The following is a 23,022-nucleotide window of genomic DNA, read 5'->3' on the forward strand; positions in this document are numbered from 1 at the left end:
AAGAATCTTTTAATATGAATAATGATAGCATAAACTACTTAAGGTTTCTAAAATTTATGTGTATAGGTAATCAATTTACAATGTTACTTAGATTGGCTCACAGTACTGCTTTAAAATATAATCAAATAATCTTAACACAAGTGTAAAGGTGGAAAATAGGTGAGAAGTTGCCAGGAATCAGGGACTGTGAGCAGGAGGGGAGGGAGTGTGATTATAAAGGAGGAACCTGAGGACATTCCTTTACAGTGGTGAAAGTGATCTGTATCTTGTCAATAGTGGTCATTACATGAGTCTATTTTTGTGTTAAAACTGCAGGAAACCACACACACACACACACACACACACACACACACACACACACTCACACACACCCCAAGTGCATGGATAAACTGGTGATGAAATCTAAAGGTCTTCTGTAATCTCAATAGTACTGTTCTTATGTCACTTTTTGGCTTCATATTATACTACTGTTATATAAAATGTTACTATGAGGGAAGCGGGAGGTGCACAGAGCCTCTCTATTTTAAATCAAAACCAGCCTAATTATTTCAAAACTAGAGGCCCGATGCACAAAATCCATGCAAGAGTAGGCCTTCCTTTCCCCCCACCCCCCCCCCACCCCACCCCCGGCTGCCAGCACCGGCTTCCCTCTGGCACCCAGGACCCAGGCTTCCTTTGCAGACCCAGCTTCGTCCGAAGGTTGTCTGGAAGGACATCCGGTCTAATTAGCATATTATGCTTTTATTATAGATAAGAAAAATTTTAAAAAGAAAAAGTAATCTGGGTCCTCAAAAAGAATATGGGTTCGACAACTTTCTATATTGTGATTATTTAAAACACTTTATAATGCTGATCTATGCAGAACCCTGAAGTTTAAGACAAACAAGCAAAAACATGCTTCCTTTGACCCTGAAAAACCTACACATTTGCATATTATTTGGATCATAATTTTGCTGTTTTCTATTGTCACCTTTAGATCTTTGCACCCATCGTGCCTTTTTAAATCCTCTGATATGAACAAAAACATTTATCAAAAGCCAGAGGTACCGAGTAATTTTTTTTTATCTCATACATAGTTCTCTCTAAATTCTCATAAGAATTTAGGGGCAAAAATAATGTTCACAAATTATCCTTCTATCTAAAGATAGCAGAGCCTTCTGGAGTAATTTCTCTTTCTTCCTCTTATGACCAGCTTTTTCTGCCTGTCCCTACTTCCAAAAAATATCTATTCTCAGAGTCCAGCAAACATTAAAACCTGCGAACACATTGTTTACTCTGCTGATAAAATGGGGTTTGGTTTCTCTAGCTCCTTCTAAACTTCAAAGTCAATCAAAAAGAAAGATATCACCAATTACTTCAACCAATAAGTGACACAAGAACTTTGGACAATATCCAGTTTCTAATGTATTTTGGTCTTCTAGTTGTATTGTAAAACAACTCATTCAAGAAGTACATTTTGTTATTTCTAATAAGCTACCATCTTTAAAAAATATTTCAATATAGATTTTTATATGTTCTATAACTTTCAATATCACTAAAATAAAATTTAAATGCAGCACCCTGTACCAAAATGATTTACTTTATACCTTTCTATTTGCAACACTGTTTTGAGAAACATCTTACATTATTTATGTAACTATCCACAAAGATGCCTTAACACAGGAGTGGAGGACGTCCGGCCTGTAGGCCGTATTAAGGCCCATGAAATCATTTGGTCTGGCCCTCCCAAAGCATTAGGGTGAGTTAATTAAATGTTTGACCAAATATAGCAGGCTAATTTTTAAGTTGATAATTTTGTATGGCATGTGAATGACGTTATACATATCCAAATGGCCCTTGGCAGAAAAAAGGTTCCCCACCCCTGTCTTACAGTGAATTACTATTATCTTTAACCTATAAGAAATTAGTTTTTGTTCACATATGTCAATATCAATGAAGAAATCTGAAAGACAAGATGTGGCCCTATTTTGTACATAAGTAGGAGAGATTAAAGCAACTCACTAACCTCATTAATCAGGAACTGGAGCTGGATGACTGCAGCTCCACTGTCATGCTGGCAATAACATTCTACTCCTGGACGACCAAAGCTGTCATTAATTCCATTAAGGAGTTTATGCTGTGTGTGGGCTTTTTATAGAAATTGGTAAATTATATAATAGACTCATAAATATTCCAATGACCTGATATTCAATACACGCTAGTTACCGAGGTCGAGATTTAGTGTTAGGTTTACTATGCAACCTAATCAGGTAGTTTCTGCTAAAAATCAGAATGCTCAATGATTACAGGTCTAAAAGAAATAACAGTACTAAAAAAACGCAGCAATATACAGAACCAAGACAATATATACTCTGGCCCAAGTTTTTTCTTTCACTTAAAAAGAGGAATAAAGATAGAGCTTCCAATTTTGCCTAAGTTAGCAAACAAATCTGAAAAGCAGACGAATGTCATTTTGGAATATTGCTCGTAAATAATCTTTTTACAGGCATTGTTCATTCCTGTAATGTCATTTTAAAATAGTTTACACTAAAAATATAATGAAGAACCACATAACTATGTTTGTAATTGTGCCATGATATTATATCATTAATAAATGTATCAATTTTTACAACAGGCTTGAATATAGATTAAAATGCAAACTTCTATGAGTTTGCATATAATAACTGCAAACACACAGCATTTTTGTGTCAGGCATTATATTAAACAAGTTATATACTTTATATATAGTCTCACCCCATATAAACAGATAAGAAACTGAAGCACAGAGAAATTAAGTAACTTGCCCCAAGTCACACAACTAGAAAGTAGCAGAGGTGGAATCTGAATAAGTACTCTGGCTCCAGTCTACACTCTTCATTAATAAGGTATGCTGTGTAAAGAACAAAACAAAAATCCCAAACACTTACAGAATGTACTACATGCCAAACATTGTTTTATGCTTTTAACCTTCATAACCTTGCAATAAGAAGGTAGACATTTTAATATGCTGCTATACTAATCTACTTTTTACTACTAAATAAATATTAATAGGACATAAAAAGGCAAATCTAAAAATAAAATTTGATAGGATTTAATAAAATTACAGCATTCTTTATACAAATTCACATTCAGGTGTATAGACTATTTATACATTCCATTGACACATGTCCTAGGGTTCTTCTTAATTAGAAATAAGTGCAACAATTCTCATTTTCTATCCATTTTTTACTTTTGACTTCTAAAAATATTTCTAGGTAACATTTACATTCAATGGACTTTTCTGCATTTTATTACTAACAATTAACTTTTATTATTTTATAAATAGACTAATTGAGCCTGTTTAGCCAATAGTACCCTACTCTTTAACACCTTGAAATTATTACTGTCATCATCAACAGTAGTATTTTTGCTATACCAATTGCCCAAACGCGACTATAGAAAACTAGTCTACAAAGTGCTACCTACTTGGTGGTACCTAGTAGGCCAAGGAAAGAAATGTCTTCATCTCTGTTCATCCATTTCTTTCCTCAGATGACAGCAAAGACCTTGCCCTTTTGGTCAGTAAAGTGAGTCTAATTCAAATCTTCCCAGATAAATTATTCTTTCTGGTACCAATTACCATACTCTTTAATACCCATTTTATATGAATAGGTGTAAAGCTTCTCTTATATTACCAAATCAGGACTGATAACTAAGTTCATAAAAAATGTGAGCCACTGTGGAGAATCATAAAAATTCTACTTACCTTACATATTATTTTTACATAAAACGTAATCTTATATTAGCTAAAGACATTTTCTTTAAGTGTGTCTTAGTTAATAAACTAGAATTCAGAACTGGGGGTTTTGTGTGTGTGTGTTTTTAATATATTTTGTACTGATTTCAGAGGGGGGGGGGGGAGAAACATCAATGATAAGAGAGAATTATCGATCAGCTGCCTCCTGCATGTCCCACACTGGGGATCAAGCCTGCAGTCTGGACATGTGCCCTTACTGGGAATCGAATCAAGACCTCTTGGTTCCTAGGTCAATGCTCAACCACTGAGCCATGCAGGACAGGCCAGAACTGGTTTTCTTGAATAAAAAACATTAACTATTACTAACCTGGTATAAGATTTGTATTTAGTTTTTTAAATGGAACTTTAAAGATATTGGCAATGCAATCTAAGTACAGCATTCATGTAGTCTTATTATTTCTTTTCCAGCTGTCTACTGTTATTTTATCCACATAGCATCAGAGAGGAAATTTTAGGTGACTGACTTTCGTGAAGTTTTTTTCCAAAGTATTCATTGGAGATTTTTATATATTGAAACTCTCATTTTACATTCATATTTCATCAACTTATATAGTATGAAAGTGAATTACTTGGTTATATCAAATATACTAAACACAAACAGATTTGGAAATACACAAAACTAATTATTGGTAAATAAAGAATAAGCAAACAACTGTACTATTATGGGCCTCCTGGGAAATAGCCTACCATTCTTAAAACTTCAGTATGTTATGGGCATCAATCAACATTTTATTCAGAGAATGAAAAGTGTCTGTAAAACCCAGAAATTCAGTTAAATTGACGGTCAAGAAAAGTTTTATTCTTACTCTATGTATGGCATTATTCCAGACAAAACTGTACTTTTTTTATGACATTAATATTAATAGAGTCTTTTATTTCTACTAAGATGATGTATTTTCTTAATATAAGAACTACTTACTGAATATCTACTAAGTGTCAGACACTGTCTTAAATACATAATTGTACTTAATCCTGAGAGTAACTCTGAAAGGTAGTTATTACACATACAGGGTAGGGCAACTGTAGGTTTACAGTTGTTCAAATTCACTACTTTAACAAAAACTAACATTACCATACAATGGATATATCATAATGTAAGAAAATAACAACTCTGAATATATTAGATTACAAAACAGTATATCATAGATGCAAATTTTCATATACTTTCATACCTACGATTACTGTTTCTTGCATATATGATTCTTTCTGATACTGTCTTTACTGAGAGTTAACAGTTTTATTAGAAAACTAGAGGCTCAGTGCATGAAATTAGTGCACGTGTAGGGTCCCTAGGCCTGGCTGGCGATCAGGGCTGATCTGTGGGGCAACCGGCGGGGCAATTGGAGGGACCCTGCTGGCACCCGCCATGGCTGGCCTGGGGCCTGCAGGCTGGGGGCAGCTCCTGCGTTGAGTGTCTGCCCCCTGGTGGTCAGTATGCATCATAGCGACCAGTCATTCTGCTGTTCAGTCGATTTGAATATTAGGCTTTTATTATATAGGATGATCAAACACTAATAAAACTTAGCTTGGTAAGTTATTCCCATTTATTGTGGCCATGTTCACAATTAAATGAGAATACAAATTATCAGAAATTAAAATAAAATCCAAAAGGAAAGATTACACATTCAGCAATTGTGCAAAGGTATTTGCTAAATGAAGAAATATTCATTTATTATTCTGATGTCTGTTCTTTTATATATGCATGAATCAATTACAAGGCAAAGCCAAAATTGTAAGGGTACACTGAATATTTCTTGCTGTCATTGTATCTTACTTTCTAATTCTGAACTCCAATAATGCATTCTTTCAAAAATGGTGCAATCTTTCTTAGGTACCTTTACTCTGAATTTTTCTACTGCTAAACCTGCAAGAGCTATGATATCTACCGATTCCTACTAGCCAATTTTGTCTCTGAAGTAATTAATTTATCTGACCCACGACATATGCCAGATATTTCCTACACAACTAACACCCATGGTTTTTGTCCAGACAATCACCACCGTAGCTTCTGAAGAGGAGCTGAAGAAGGCAAGGATAAAACAGATTAGGAGTGAAGTCTCTGAATGCAAGTCTTTGAATTTAAACAGGATCCTCTAAGTAAGCAACACAGAGAAAACAAGTATTTAAGGGGGAAAAATAAGATAATGAAACTAGCAATCAAGAATAATTAGAAGAAGTTATGCAGGACAGATAAGTAGGTGCAGGAGAAGGAGGAGAAAAAAAAGATAAAAAATATGAACACAAAAATGGCAATAAATACGTATCTATCAACAATTGAATCTAAAAATCAAAATAAATGAACAAGGAATCTAATGAACAAAATAAACTGATGCATAAAACAGAATCAGAGGTATAGAAACATGGAAAAGATTGACTGACAAAACTCACAGGGAAATGGGGAGAGGGAGTGGGAAGAGATTAACCAAAGAACTTACATGTATACTAGAGGCCCGATGCACGAAATCTGTGCAGGAGGAGGGGGTCCCTCAGCCTGGCCTGTGCCCTGTCACAATCTGAGACACTCGGGGGATGCCCATCTGCCGGTTTAGGCCCAATCGAGCCTAAACCGGCAGTCAGACATCCCACTCGCAATCCGGGACTCCTCGCTCCTAACCACCCACCTGCTCGCTCCTTACTGCTTGGCTTGCCGCTCCTTACCACCCGCCTGCTCGTTCCTTACCACTTGGCTCGCCGCACCTTAGAGTTGCTATGGAGGTGGAAGAGGCTCCCGCCACTGCTGCTGCACTTGCCAGCAGTGAGCCCGGCTTCTAGCTGAGCAGCACGCCCGCTATGGGAACACACTGACCACCAGGCAGCTCCTGCGTTGAGTGTCTGCCCCCTGGTGCTCAGTGTGCATCCTAGTGACTGGTCATTCTGGTCATTCCGCCGTAATGGTCGCTGGGCTTTTATTATATAGACTAGAGGCCCGGTGCACGAAATTCATGCGGGGGAGGGGGGGTCCCTCAGCCCAGTCTGTACTCTCTCTAATCCAGGACCTCTCGGGGGATGTCTAACTGCCAATTTAGGCCCAATTCCTGCAGGACCGGGCCTAAACCCGCAGTCAGACATCCCGCTCGCAATCCGGGATCATTGGCTCCTAACCGCTCGCCTGCCTGCCTGCCTGTTCGCCCACTCACTACTCCCCTGCCTGCCTGATTGCCCCTAACCGCTTCTGCCTGCCGACCTGTTCACCCCTAACTGCCTCTGCCTGCCAGCCTGATCACCCCCTAACTGCTCCCCCTTGCCGGCCTGATCGCCCCTAACCGCCTCTGCCTCGGCCCCTGCCACCATGGCTTTGTCCAGAAGGATGTCCAGAAGATGTCCAGTCTAATTAGCATATACCCTTTTATTAGTATAGATATGCATTACCAATGGACACAAACTATAGGGTGGTGAAGACCTAGGACAGGGCAGAAACTGGGTGGAGGAGGGCAATGGGGTGAAAAATGGGGGACATCTGTAATACTCTCAACAATAGGATTTAAAAAAAAAAGAAAGACTATGAGTCTTCAGATGGAAGTACCCAGAATGATAAATGAAGTAAGACCCACAGCTAAAATTCAGCATTCTAAAATCTCATTACATGAACACTTAAAAAGAAGACCTCATAGACTACCAGGAACAAAACAAACAAGAGGTCACTAGCAAAATAAGGATGATCAAAGAGAATAAAGCAATGCCCTCAGAGCTGAGGTAAAGCAGTATTCAATTTACAACTGTATATTCAATCAAACCACTAAAAAAGTTTAATAATAGAAGGACTTTTAGACATTCAAGGCTTCAGGCATCTTATCACTTCTTAGGAAGCCATGAAGACTGCAATAAATCAAAAGAGAAAACAAAAAAAACAGTGACATAGGATCTAGAAATAATGAATCCAACCCAGAAAAAGATGAAGGAAAAGTCCAGAGTAGCAATGCAGCTGACATAAACAGCTAAACAGCCCTGGTCCAGATGGGAGAGGGAATTTGAGGAAGGACAGGTATATGAGAGCAAGAGGACTCCAGAGACTGTGACTCTCTCCTTGAGAAGCCTGAGAAATTTAAGCAGGGGATGAAAGCAGCCAGTGAGTTTGGGTGGGGGAAGTGGGGTAGAGAAGACAACTGTATAAGGAAGAAAATGTACTCATATAGGATACTACTTGGGTGTGGAATGATAAAGAGTGATAATAGAAAAAATAAGTCCTAATGCATTTTCAATTTTTAGAAAAATCAAACAAAAATTTTACATTAATATACATGACAGTGGGAAAGGAGAAAGGAAAAGGAAAAGTGACAGGCTAGTATGCATAGTTGATGGAGCAAGAAATAAAGAACTAACTAAAATAGTTTTTGGAAGTTACAAGTTACAAAAGCAGCCAAGAGAAAAAGTAAAAATAGTGACATAACTATATTCGGAGGGGAGATATGAATCAAATACTCATTTATCAAGGCAGGAAATCAACAAGTAATTTCTAAGGTTGATGAATTAAAAAACAAACAAAAAAAAACAATGGCAGAGTTTTGTCTTTCCTCAAATTCCCTCTCCCATCTGGACCAGGAGTCAGCAACATGAGTAGGAAGTTAAATGGTTCCTTCCCTCTTGGGAGCAGGGGAAGGCATGGGCACAACAGGGCACATGTTGTTACTTTTCATCATAATCCCTTCTGAATTATTTGATCTTTAAACCATGTATCTTTACAAATTTAGTTCACTTTAATGAATTTCTAAAGTGAAGAGTAACGGTACAAATCAGACTATTAGAACACTGTTACTGGGTTTACTTCTTTACATTACTATATTCATCTAACTGACTTATGCTATCAGTACTACTACAAACAGTGACTCAAGAGCCTCTCTCTAGATCCACATGATAAGTGAACCTTGTTTTCAACTTACCTCTGATAAGGCTCATGGTTCACCGTGTATCTCCCTTCTCCATAACCACAGGTTTCTTTCCAACTATGCTGTCTTTCATTATTTTACAGATTTGGGTAGCAATAATAATGGGCAAATTAAAGGGAGGAAAAAAAGCAGAGCTTTTTGTACTAAAGATTCTACTTTGTCTCCATGTTTTCCCCTCTTATAGCTCCTAAAAGGTAAAAATGGCAAGCAAAATAATATTTTTTAACCATGTTTGTTTAACCCATTCATTTAAATTTTTTTGCCCTGACCGGTTTGGCTCAGTGGATAGAGTGTCAGTCTGTGGACTGAAAGGTCCCAGGTTCGATTCCAGCCAAGGGCATGTACCTTGGTTGTGGGCACATCCCCAGTAGGAGGTGTGCAAGAGGCAGCTGATCAATGATTCTCTCTCATCATTGATGTTCCTAACTCTCAATCCCTCTCTCTTCCTCTCTGTAAAAAATCAATAAAATATATTTTTAAAATATTTTAAAAAAATAAATTTTTTTAACTGAGAACTTTAATAGGCATTGGGGTTATAAATCATAGTACTTATCCTCAAATGTCTTAAGGTCTAGCAGTAGAAAAATGAAAGTAATATAGCAGTTAGGTGCACAGATATCCTCAAACGTGTTCGTTTTTTAGATAAGAATGTAGTTTAGAAAGAAAACATTTTCCAATTATTTTCACAATGATTAGTTCATTTGGACTTTGGCCTGTCTTACACTATTCTATCCATGCTGTTCTTTTGTTTTCCTCCTTGCTTATTATATAGTCAATCAGAATCTGTTGATACTTCCTATTTTTCTTTCAACAGAGGTCATCTGTAACTGGATTATATGATTACTTTGGAAAGCCTTCCATACAGGCTATTTTCATGAGTAGATTTTCATGAGTTTCAGGTAATAGAAACATGGCATCTTCTACTCAACCACAGAGCCTGGAATGGTGTTTGGCACACAGTAGACACTAGATAAATATTTATAATGAATGAATGAGCTTTTTTAAAATCCAAGAAACATGTTTATGTTGTCATATCTTCTTAGGAATAAATAGCTCAATTTCCAGAAAGCCAATAATATGTACAGCTTAGTAGAAAGATGCTCTAGTTCTGCCTCTATCAGGACACTGGACTACATTGTCTCTGGTGTGCATTATATATCTACAATTCCATGAATCTAGATTTCTAGCCTGTTCACTTTACCTTCCAATCATTTGTTAGATTGGTATTACAATCACAGCAATAGTTCCTCTTATTACTTATTATCCTGCTGGTATTTCTATTGTATTGTCAGCAAGGTAGAATTAAAAAAATAGTAAATGAAGAAGGCAATGGGACGCCCGCAGTGTAAGTTCTGAAAGTATAATTCCTAGGCAAGTTTTCACTGTTGCACTACCATTGTGTATTATACACATATTTTGACAACCTATACTTTTATGAAGGATAATATGAAGACTGGTAGATACTTAGTAAATTATTATATTTTTAAAAGATTATATATTTTCTCAGAGAATCTGTTCAATTCCTGTCAACAAGGAAAAAGGCAAAGTATTAACATTATTCCAATCTTTATAGAAGTGACATATTCTTCCATTTTTCAACCTAGAAATGGAAGATTGGAGTACATACAAAATGGAAAACACCTGAAGAACTTGAAGTCCTGTGCAGTTTCTGAAAATACATTTATATACTACAAAGCTTAAAGATGAGAATATAGATAACTGATAAATTACAAAATAGTATTAAGCATTTAATCACATACTATTCTGTGAAAGTAACTTTCTTTGAGCAGATACTCTGGTAACCAAGAAAGACTATTAATTGGTCCTTTCTGCTTCAGTAAAAAAAGAAAAATAGTAAATTCAAGAGCACAGTTTTAATCCATCAAACACCCTAAAAACTTCTGTTATCATTTATTTTAGGACATTCTTATACTTTCAGCAAACAGGGTAATTCACATCTAACTATCCTAGTAAACCTTCAAGGTGTTGCTACTCTGAACTGGCTTATGACTCTGAATACAAGGTCCGTGAATGACTTTTATTTTTAACTAGAGGCCCAGTGCATGAAATTTGTGCAGGGGGGGGGTGAAGAAGGGGGAGGGGTCGCCACCATGGGGGAGGGGCCAACTGCCACTGTGACAGGCGGACCAATCGGGGCCTGCTGGCCGGGGGGAGCCCTTGGCCCCCCTGGGAAGGGGCTGCGTCTGCCACCACCCTCCGTCAGTTCCCCGTCCCAGCCCGGGGACCCAGCCCCAATCAGGCAATCAGAGCTTGCCGGCTGTGGGGAGGGACCAGGAAGTTGGCCAGTAGGCCCCATCAGCGATCAGGGCCTGCAGGCTGGGGGCAGCTCCTGCATTGAGCGTCTGCTCCTTGGTGGTCAGTGCACGTCATAGCGACTGGTCATTCCGTCGTAACGGTCACTTAGGCTTTTATATATTTAGATGGCTTAAGTCTTGAGGAGATTTAGCCACAATGTGATTATTTTTCAATATCAAAGTTAAAATCTAAATACTACCATGATGTGGTCAAAGAATACTGATATGTCACAGTGGAAACTTATCCATTCATCTATTAATGGACACCTAGGTTGCTGCCCTATTTTGGCTATTATAAATAAAGCTGCAGCAAACATAGGGGTGCATTATCTTTTCAAATTAGTGGAGTGATCACACTGTAAGGTATAAAAATGTGAACCACTACACTGTATACCTAAAACTAATATAATATTATATACCAACTATAATTACATAAAAAAACGTAACGGAAATAAAAAGGAATACTGATAAAAGCACTCTTAAAATAAAAAGAGGATAGGCTTTAGCATCAAACCAACTTATTTATCCTACTCAAGATAATACAATCTGTTAAAAAAAAAATAGTTAAAGTAGCAGATTACCAGGAAAAAAATGGAAATATGTAAAATGATCTGATAACTAAGACAATGCATTGTGCTATAGTTTTCTCATCTGTGAAATGCCTCACCTGCTTCTTTCACCTGGTCAGTTGTGAGGATCACCTACAAGTTTAAAACTAGATTTTTCAACCTCTTAATTAGACTTCAACATGGTCATTTTTTATTGCCGGTTCTCATATCCAGTGATAGATACACTGCTATGAAAAGGAAACACCGTAAGTCAAACTTGGAACTTCTCTTTCTTTCCATCTTCATATACTGTATTTCAAACACCAGTTTCACAGCTCTGTCTCCAAAGGTAATGGCAGAGCAAAGTGTCAGCTTATTTCCTTATGCTTGTACTACAACTCTCGAGATGTTACGATTTACTTTAAAATGGCACCCTCTCTGCACAAATTGTATTGACCATGCTTATTATCTACCATCTGCCATACTGAGAATAGTGCTACCCTGCCTGTTGAATATTACCCGCTATTTCTCAATTCTGGTTCTACATTATTAGCATCCATAAAGATTTAATGTAAAAATAAATTACAGATTTGTCAAGCCCCATGCCAGACTCTCTGAATCAGAATATCTAGAAGAAATCCAAGTATAAGGTTGGGCATTATTTGTATGTTTTGTTTGTTTTTCAGCTCCATGAATTATTCTAATGTATAGCCATAGCTGAGAAAAAACTGGGAAACCTTATAGGCATAAGAATAATTATGCATTACCTTCCATAAAATTCATATATATATATAATACATATACACATACATATATATAATTCATTTAATAATTTCTCAGACTTTCTTCAAACAGAATCATCATGAATCTCCTTAATCATAGGTCTTATTTTCCAAACTTCTAATAATTTGCTGCTTCTATCTGAACTAGCTTCTAATTAACTTGATAGAAATGTGCTCAAAACAAAATCTTAAGCCATTACCAAAATTTCACATAGTGAAGATTTCATTTTGTATTTTATAACGTATGAATGTATCTGCAATACAAACCCTTTAACAATTATTTACACTTTTATAGTTGAGTACTCCTATTCTATAGTTTCACCTACTTGACAATCATCAACTTTTAAGTCTCATTTTAAAGATTTTTTCAGCATAAAAATTAATTAGATTTCTAGTTTCTGGTCTAGAAATTGGGAAGTTGTCATTCTATCCTAACAATAAGTAAAAAGCTGAACAAACTAAAAATCAGCAACTCTTCTTAATCCATAGTGAGGTCACAAAGCAAATCATTGCCCCCCCAAATTGCAAAGACAGGCCAATACAGAGACTCGTAGCTTACCAAAATAAACCAACCAGCAGATACCACTACAGGAATCAATGCCTGGGTAGGAAAATCTAAACTGTAAATTAATGAATTGCTGGAGGTTTAAAGAAGAGAAATCTGAAAGTTAGAAACTACAAGGGGACCCGCACTTTACTGAGTTTTACAGCATGAGCTCCACCAGGTTCTCACAGTGTTATCTGAGAAAAATCCCCTCCTGCTTCCAGCAGGGAGAGGAGTAAAACATTTTTAAATACAAGAGCATTCTGTTATTAACAAGATCTGCCCTCAGGAGAAACTAATCACAGTCTAAATTGCTAGGGATTTATCAGCACCTAACTAACCTGGTGGAAAGAAAATATCCAATTCCAACCTACTCTAGCCATCTAACTCACCTGGAGGGAGGGATAGGAAAGGACTGAGAAACAGTTGTGAAATTCACAGGCTCACTACAAGAATAAAACCTAGTTATAGGACAATAGAACACTGACCCTCCACCAAAAATGAATCTGGACACAGATCTTACGCTCTTCAAAAAATTATCTCAAAATAGGATCTTAGACCTAAATATCAAACAGAAGACTTTAAAACTACTACAAGATAACATGGGAGAAAACCTAAATGACCTTGAATATGGCGATAAACTTTTAGATACTACACCAAAGGTACCATCCATGAAAAAATTCATTGATAAGCTGGACTTCATTAATATTTAAAACTTCTGTTCTGCAAAACACAGTACCAAGATAATGAGAAGACCATAGACTTTGAAAAATATTTGCAAAAGACACATCTAATAAAGGACTGTCATCCAAAATATACAAAGAACTCTTAAAACTCAACAATGAGAAAACAAACAAAAAATTAAAAATGGGCCACAGACCTTAACAGACAACTCACCGAAGATGAGATACAAATGGCAAATAAGCATATGAAAAGATGTTCTACATCATATGTCATTGAGAAAATACAAATTAAAACAAGGAGATACCACTACAAACCTATTAGAATAGTCAAAATCCAGAACTGACAACACCAAATGCTGCTGATGATGTGGAGCAACAGGAACTCTTGTTCATTGCTCATGAAATGCAAAATGGTATGGCTACTTTAGAAGACAATTTGGCAGTTTTTTTAATAAAACTAAATATACTTTTACTATCTGATCTAGTAATAACACTACTTGGAATTTACCTAAAGGAGTTGAAGACTTATATCCACACAAAAACCTTCACATAGATGTTTATAGTCACATTTTTCATAAATGTCAAAAATTGGAAACAACCCACATGTCCTTCAGTAGGTGAATGGACAAATAAATTGTGGTACATTCAAACAACGGAATATTTTTTAGCACTAAAAAGAAATGAGCTATCAGTCATGGAAAAACCCAGAGGTTTTTAAATGCATATTACTATGTCAAAGAAGTCAATTTGAAAAGACTAAACACTATTATGATTTCAACTATATGACTTTGTAAAAAGATAAAATTGTGAAGACAGTAAAACTATCAGTGGTTACTTTGAGTTAAGGAGGAGTGAATAGGTGGAAGAGTAGAGGTTTTTTAAGACAATGAAACTACACTGTATGATACTACAATGGCGGATACCTGTTATTATACATTTTTCAAAACTCACAGAATGTATACCAAGAGTGAACCCTAACGTAAATGATGAGCTCTGAATGAATATGACTTGCCAATGTAGTTTCATCAACTGTAACAAATGCACTGCTCTGGTGGGAAATGATAATAATAGGAGAGGCTATGACAAGTGGGGACAAGGATATATGGGAAATCTCTGCAGCTTCTGCTCAACAGTGCTGTGAACCCCAAATTGTCTAAAAAATAAAGTCCATTAAAAATTAATATATTAAGAAATGAATCTAGCTGTGGACATACTTTACCACCAAATTTTTAGTGCTGACTCACAATTTTAACATTCTACCAGTCTGCTATTTAAGCAAAATTATAACATGCACTATTTCTGCAGTAAAAATTTAACAAAATGTTAAAATTAACTGTGAAAGATGCATACATCAACATTTAAAACTTCCTTAATGCAACACAATTTTTAACATTCAACAGTAAATGCCCAATGGTATCTAAAAAATTAGGTCAATCAACTGCTCTCTTTGCATATGAAATGAATATGGAAACAAAAAAGTAATTGCAGCATGTAGACTGATACATCATTATAATATTAACGGGGTTGAAACAGGCCTGTAGTTACCTCTTACACTATTATTTTGAATAGGATTTTTTAATTATTTATAAACAAATTAAGAGTGGTTGAAAAACCTTATTATTTACAGTTTTGGAGTTAGGACTAAAGGGATCAAAATGAATTATATTTATTGCTGGCAATTCTTTAGAATGGCTTTTGATATATAAATATAGTTTTAAATAAACCACGTGCTCAGTCACCTATGAAATACAGTAATAAACAACAGTGGTCTGGGTTAAAGATACAAGAAGGAACATACTCACATATCAAGTAAAAACAATCTTTTACCCCAGCGTCCACTCTCAGATGCTTAATGGCTAAGCTCTTTTCTCAAGAATGATAAAGTGAATTATAAAAGAAAAATACAACACTTTATAAAAAATAAGAGTACAAAGACTGAATAAATGAAAAAAATATGTTCCAACACTTTTTCTCCTTTTCAAAAGACAAAAAGGAAAAATATACAAAAGGAAAGCAATTTAGCAGAAGTACTGCAATAGCTGATGCCACTAGATTTATAGTCACCTTTGGCAGGGTACTGCCGTGAAAAAGCAGAGGTAATGCTATTACAAGAAAAGATTATGTACTTTCAAGAAAAGGTAGGATTAATCACTCTTCAACAGACAACCTCACCAGGAAAAGTGTCACAGTTCTAGATAGCATTTGCTGAAAGAAAAACATGAGCAGGAAGTACTATAAAAAAATCCCTAATTTAAAAATCAAAACCTTGGTATGTAACAAGAACTACCATATAATTTCTAAAACTACGTATTTTGCCAATAACATCATATTTTTAAGCATATCTTAATTTTTAAGTGAAGATGATTATAAGAAAAATATCAGCTATTCTTAAAAACCTTTATATTCACCCCTATTTTCAGTGAATCTAAGTTATTGTAGAACAATGCTTATTTTTAAATCATAGCACCAATAAATATAAAGAGATATGCTCAGCATGTCATCTTTCATTTATTTATCTTATATAACTTCCAAAAGGACTAATACCAGTTGGAGAAATGGAATCAAGCAGAAATTAGCCTTACCTAAGTGAATAAAATTATATCTATATTTATTGCTACTGGAAAATGATGCAAACAGTGAACAACTATAAAAGTTTTTCAAAAACTGGATATAATTTGTTTCCAATTAAAGTACCATACACATTCTTTCCAAAGGGGAAATGCAATATATCTGACTCTAAAGAAGGTAATCATGTGCCTGAATTTGTTTCTAGGAGCTTTATGTGTTTTTAAAAAATATATTATTTACTTTTCAGGTCAATTTCTTTCACAAATGAAAATGAATTATTTGATCAACATGTGCAAACATCTAAGAAATCACAATGTTTTAATAAAATACTTTTAAAGATGAAAGTGAATTCTAACTAGATCAACAAATCTTTATGTAATATTAATGAAAATATTAGGAATAATCTATAAATGCAAATATATTTTTAATTAAAACTAGGAAGTAAAGGTCACAAACAAACTGAATAATTCAATAGAATTAATCACTGAACTGCTTCCAAAGAATGCCTAATTAACCAAATTCATTATCAAACTAATTAGAATTCACACAAAAAAATAATGCCTTTCACAGGATCAAAAAACACTTAGGAAATTTTGACTTGGTATACAGTGGTACTATGTGGAATGAAGAATTACTGACTCTGCCCTGGCTGGTGTGGCTCAATGGTTAGTTGGTCCTTGACAGTACCTGGATTGCAGGTTCCATCTCAGGCCCCGGTCAAGGCTGGAGCAGGAGGCAATCAGTCATTGTGTCTCACATCAATGTTTCTCTCTCTCTCTCTCCTCCTTTCTCCCTCCCTTCCACTCTCTGTAAAAGCAATGAAAAAAAAAAAAATCCTCCAGTGAGGATTAACCAAAAAAATTAAAATTACTGATTCTATCTTAAAATATTTTTCTATTTATGAGAAAAGTTAAATTTATACTAACATGTAAGTGTAATTTATGAAACTAAAAATATATCAGTAGTAATTCCTTTCTAGGCTTTCTTCTCCACACATAATTTAAAAAAAAAAAATATGTATTTTTATTGATTTCAAAGAAGGGAGGGGGAGAGAGAGAAAGAAACATCCATGATGAGAGAATCATTGATCGGCTGCCTCCTGTACACCCCGCACTGAGCATCGAGCCTGAAACCTGGGCACATGCCCTGGCCTGGAATCGAACCTGGGACTCTTCAACCTGGGACCTTTCAGTCCGCAGGCCGAGGCTCTATCCACTGAGCCAAACCAGCAAGGGCTCCACATATAATTTAAAAGCAACACAGACTGGTAAACTAAAGCAGGGACTGACAAATTTAGGCTTGAGAGTGAAATCCAGCCCACTGTCTGAATTTATAATTAAGTTTTATTGAAATATCTGCATTCCTTCCTTCATATTATTGTCTATGACTGCTTTTGTGGTACACTGGCAGAGTTCAATAGTTGTAGCAAAAACTATAAAGCCAAACTATATACTATCTAGGACTTTAGAGAAAAAGTTGCTGACTACTGAACTATAGATTTAGATCTCCATTATTTTAAATGCATGGCCACACCCACCCTTCTTCTATAGGATCTTTAGTAGAGGGCATATTTAATTGATCATTTAAGAATCTATAGTCATTAGTTTTGATTTTGTAATTATACACTGACTACTGTCCGGGTTCTGGACTCTTGATAAGGCAGAGGATGCTAGTTGATTCTGAAATTACATTGCATCTTCTCATGTATTGTAATGTTTCTAATGGTTCATCTTAAAATACCACTCAATATTAGAGCTATAATTTCTAAAAGATCTAATTTTAGCTATTTAATATCTGTGTGATATTATTTATAAAGAATGATAACATATTAGATTTTAAAAGCTAAATTAAGAAAAAAATAGTTACATGGGTAGAAGTAGGGATGGAATTCAAATAAAAATGTATCACAAAGACAAAGGCACTGGGATTTAGATGAGAATTATTTTAACAGGTAAAAATGTATTCTAGACTTAAAATCTCTAAAGACATGGCCCACTGTGGGACACTGAGTAGTGAGGAGAAACTACGTCAACAATTTCTTCCCCTACCACCTCTCTCAATCTACCTTCCCTACGCACTCCATAAAGAAAAGTAAAAGAAAAAGTAAAGAAAAAGAAAAAGAAAAAAAAATGGCTACACAGTAAATAGAACTATTATCCAAATTTTCTTTCAAATGAAACACAAGAAAATGATTTGGGTGTGGAGAGAGCAGAGCGCCTGAAGAACGGCTTCTCTGTGTACAACACATCCAACAGCAACTTGGGCTTACTCCTCACGGGTGGCAGAACACTATGGCCTTCCTGTGACATTACGCCCTATACAAAAAAAAAAAAAAAAGAAAGAAAGAAACACAAGAAAATGAGAGATTAAAGCAAACAGGACTGCTAAATCCAAAAGTGGATAATTTCTTGATAGTAAATTCTTCAAAAATGTTACAAATTATAACATGATATATTAAGGTCACTAACTGTCTTAATTGTGGCAAATAAAACTTAGAAATAGGTTCAAACCAACTTACAAAATGATCATATAGACACCTGAGTATCTTTATAGGAAGAAGTCTGAGTAATTAAATAGGAAGATACTATTTCTTCTCCTTAGAATGACCTATTTCACATGTGACTAAGGGAAGAGAGAAGTATCAAATACCATTCAACCAAATCAAGAATCACTTTGTTTTGCTTCCCAAAAAGTTCTGTACCCTAGGTTATGTAAAGGCATTCAAATATAAAAGGTAGTACATAATAAAATGCTCCTTTCTCTATGTCATTCTGTTATATTTTTAAACAGACAGACATCTGTTTAGGTCAAACCAAATACATTTCATTAATCTGCAATCCTAAAACACTGACATTCTGATAGTAATGACATGCCGATTAGGACAGGCAATTCTCATTTAGATATAACAAAACAAATCAACACTGACACTCCCGGTTACTAATTTTCTTCTTGTAAACAATGTGTCACTTTCAATGCTTGAACTTAAGCTTTAGTTGTCTTTATTTGCCTTTATCTTTTTTTGTTAGTGATACTTACCCATATAGACTAATTATTTACATGGGCGTTGCCAGTTACTACTATTCCAGTTACTATACAATTACCAAATTTAGCATGGAATCACATACCGTCAATTCAAAGAAGATAGTTACAAAACTAAATCTCTTACATCAAAATTAGTAAAATCAAGTGATTAGAAACCCAGTATTATTTGTAAGTAATTTCATTTTAATTTGATATTCTGACCATTAACACTCAAAAAAGGAAACTTTGGTTAATAGTATTTTTAAATGTCCCACGTTTCCTGCCATAATGAGACCTTTTCTATTAAACAGGAGTACACCTTATCGATGACTTCACTTCCCATGGTTTCAATTACCCATGGTCAACTGTGGTTCAAAATATTAAACAGAAAATTCTAGAAATAATCAATTCATAAATTTTAAATAGTGCACTGTTCTGAGGAACGTGATAAAATTTTGCACCTACTGCTTAGGTCACAATGCCCATATCATTCACCTCACTTCATCTCATCACCTAGGCACTGTATCATTTCACATTATCATAAAAAGAAGGGTAAGAACATAAGTACAGTACAGATATTTTGAAAGACCACATTCACATTAACTTCTATTACAGTATATTGTTATAATTGTTCTGTTTTAATATTAGTTATTATTGTTAATCTCTTACTATACCCAATTTATAAATTAAATGTCATGATAGGTATGTATGAATAGGAAAAACATAGTAGATATCGTCTGGAACGATCTGCAGTTTTAGGCATCCACTATGGGTCTTGGAACGCATCCCCCATGGATAAGGGGGGACTACTGTGCAAAGAAAATGCAACAGCCCACCATCTTAGTATTCAATGTGCACTGCTATTTCAACAACAAAAAATGTGTTTTTCACATGCTTTTTCCTGTTCCCTTTTATAAACCAAGGTTTACACTTGTGCACCTGACTTGGACTATGAATGCAGTCAACAGATACAAAGAAAAGGAACCCACAGTGGGAAGGAGTCCAATACTTCATCATCTTTAACAAGTACTCAGTACAACCAATCAAAAGACTACTCTAGACAGAGATGGTCCACAGCATACCAAATCCTTCTCAGAAAAAGAAATTCAAGATCAGATGTCAGAACTCTTGGAAATCAGTCATCCCAATTTCTTTATTTTACAGGAAAGGAAACAAAAGCCCCGAGATTTTTCACTTATCCAAAATTAGTTTAAAGACGAGAACACAAATCATCTAATGTCAAAGTAATTCTTCCAAAATCTCTTTATCTTTTTCCTTCAGGATGGTAATGTTAGGTTATATAATTTTAAAAGCAAATTATACTGAAAAACAAAAAGAATACTAAGCAGAAATAAAAACTCATTTTACTTAAAGCAAAAAGGCTTATCGAGCACAGACTTGATTCCCTAATAATTAACATATACTTTTTCAATTCTATTCAGATTCTATCACACATTGTTTCCCTCTACAATGAATTCAGTGTAAAATTAACTGTTTCCACACAGACATTACTTCTGGTGGTTTTTTGAGTAACGGTGTCTAACCCTCACCTCCTGCTGCAGTAATCCATGCTAAGAATCACAACCTATAGCGACACAGTACTTACTCTTCCTTTTATACAAAGCCCTCTTAAATGAAGAACTAAGTAAGACTAGAGAAGTAAAAGTACTGCAAAGTCCTAGCTAGAATTACAAATGACTAGAATTCTTCTCTGAACAAAAAGGATGGTGGGAAAGAAGACTAGATAAAAAGTTGGGCTAAATTCAAGCCACATTAATTGTTTCACTTTTAACTACTTTGAACAAGAATCATATTTCCAAATCTTTTTCCTATTTTAGTTTTCTAAAATAAAATAAGCAACATTCACACATTCTAATGCTATCTTACAACTGCAAAATCATTAAACAATCATTATTTCTCATCTACTACGTGTAACAAACTTTCACATATGATTTTATGACACCTAAACAGAAATTTTGTAAACTTGTGGTTGAGAATGATACCATTTTTAAGACACACTTTAAGAGAAAAACAATACTTTTTAAGACCTTTTATTCAAAAATTGAATCAGCTACAAAAATAAAGTCTTCCTAAACATTGCCTCTCAGTAATTATTTGCTGATATAAATGAAGGACCTGAAAATTAAAACCACAGAAAAATCCCATTAGTAACAATATCATATATTGAATATTCACCAAAACTGTCCCTATGTGGTCTTACAAGTGACACACACACATTATTACATTTAATCCTGATGCTATTTCATGAGCTAGGTAGGGTTATTATTCCTTTTGAACTGAAGAACTTGGGCTAAGTGCAGAGGTTCTCAGCTAGGAGCTCCTGAAAGTCTTTGAGGAAGTCTGGGGTGCTACACTGACAGCTGAGACAAACCTGGCATTTAGTAGGTGGGAGCCAGGGATATTACACAGCCTGCAATGTGCTGGACAAACCCACAGAATAATCTAGCCCAAAATGCTAGACCACTATTGAGAGACAATTACTGAGGATAAATGGACAGAGCCAAAGAGCTAATAGTGTCTTTAAACTAGCTGATTCAATAACAACAAAATCAAGGAAATCACCAGGACGCACCCAAAAGAAAATCAAATATAAAAGCTTATCAAATTCTCATACTAACATAAGTAGTCTAGGTTACCTTCTCAAAAAGGCAATATGACAAAAAAGATGACATACTTGCAAACATTACTCTGGCACCCTCTTTACCAAGTTTTCCATTTGTCTTATAATTGCCTCAATATATTTGCAAAACTTTATCATCACCTTTAGTTACTCCATGATGTTATAGAAAGGAGTCATCTCCAGTTCCCATTCTACTACCCCTGTTTTATATCCATTTTACTACCTATATGGGTTAATAGTTACATATGACGTTTCACTTAGTCTATTCTTTTCCTCCTTGGCACCACTGCCCCAATAATCATCCTAAAAATTATACTGTCTTCCTGTCAGCATCTCCTTATTTAAGTACAATGATTCCTCACTGAAAGACCTCAGATAATGCATGCTAACTTTCAAGGTTCTCCACCAGCTGGCTCCTTTTTTTCCCCCCAACTCAATTAGAATCACTATTCCAAGGAGTCTCTTTAGTACTCCTCTCTATTACCATGAAAATTCCCTTTTCTCTACTTTTGCCAACACAGTTTGCTTAGAATAATTTTCCCATTCTTTCTTCTCTGCCATTCAAAATACTTATCTGTTAGTGTCTAGATGTCATCAAATACAATGAATTTACCTGTAATATAACTTTCTGTAATGTCAGTAGACCTCTAAATAACTCTTTAACTTCAATTATATTTATCTAGTTCTAGTCCTACAGTTAGGACTAGAAACTTCTTGAAGGTAAAAATCACATAATCTTTTCTTCTGAATATTCACATAGACCAATATAATATAGCTACTTGGAATCACAGAATTATTTCTTAAAGAAATCATGAACAGCACCTTCGTTTTACTTTATTTATTTTTGTGTGTGAGAAAAACACATAAATTGGTTGCCTCCTGCAGGAGCCCCGACCAGGGCCCAGGCTGGGGAGGAGCCTGCAACCAAAGTATGTGCCCTTGCTCAGAATCAAATCCGGGACCCTTTGGTCCACAGGCCGATGCTCTATCCACTAAGCCAAACTGGCTAGGGCTGTACCTTCATTTTAAAAGTGGAAAAAAAATAAAAAACTAATTCAAGAACACATAATTCTTTAGTGACAAGAATCAGAATTCAGACCACAATCTATAATCTAATGTTTACACTTAATATATGCTTGTTAAACAAACTCCAAGGAACATTACTAGAAATGCTTTCATTCTTCAGCTAGAACCTTTTTACCCTTTTACTTATTCATATGAGAATAGATGATTAGATTATTTTATCCCAATAGTTATTTTTT

The 23,022-nt window shown here is 35.3% G+C and overlaps 1 protein-coding gene across 1 annotated transcript in view; it reads right to left on the minus strand.

The window, feature by feature from the left end:
- The window catches only part of STXBP5 (syntaxin binding protein 5), a 153,155-nt gene that overhangs the window by 124,368 nt on the left and 5,765 nt on the right, over window positions 1-23,022 (minus strand). The window contains exon 3 of the mRNA XM_081094310.1: window positions 2,006-2,087. Coding sequence (XP_080950436.1) covers window positions 2,006-2,087 — 82 coding nt within the window. The remainder of the gene's footprint in view (window positions 1-2,005; window positions 2,088-23,022) is intronic.

This window comes from Myotis nattereri (genome assembly GCF_964212035.1).
Source record: "Myotis nattereri genome assembly, chromosome: 6".
NCBI classification, from domain to species: domain Eukaryota; kingdom Metazoa; phylum Chordata; class Mammalia; order Chiroptera; family Vespertilionidae; genus Myotis; species Myotis nattereri.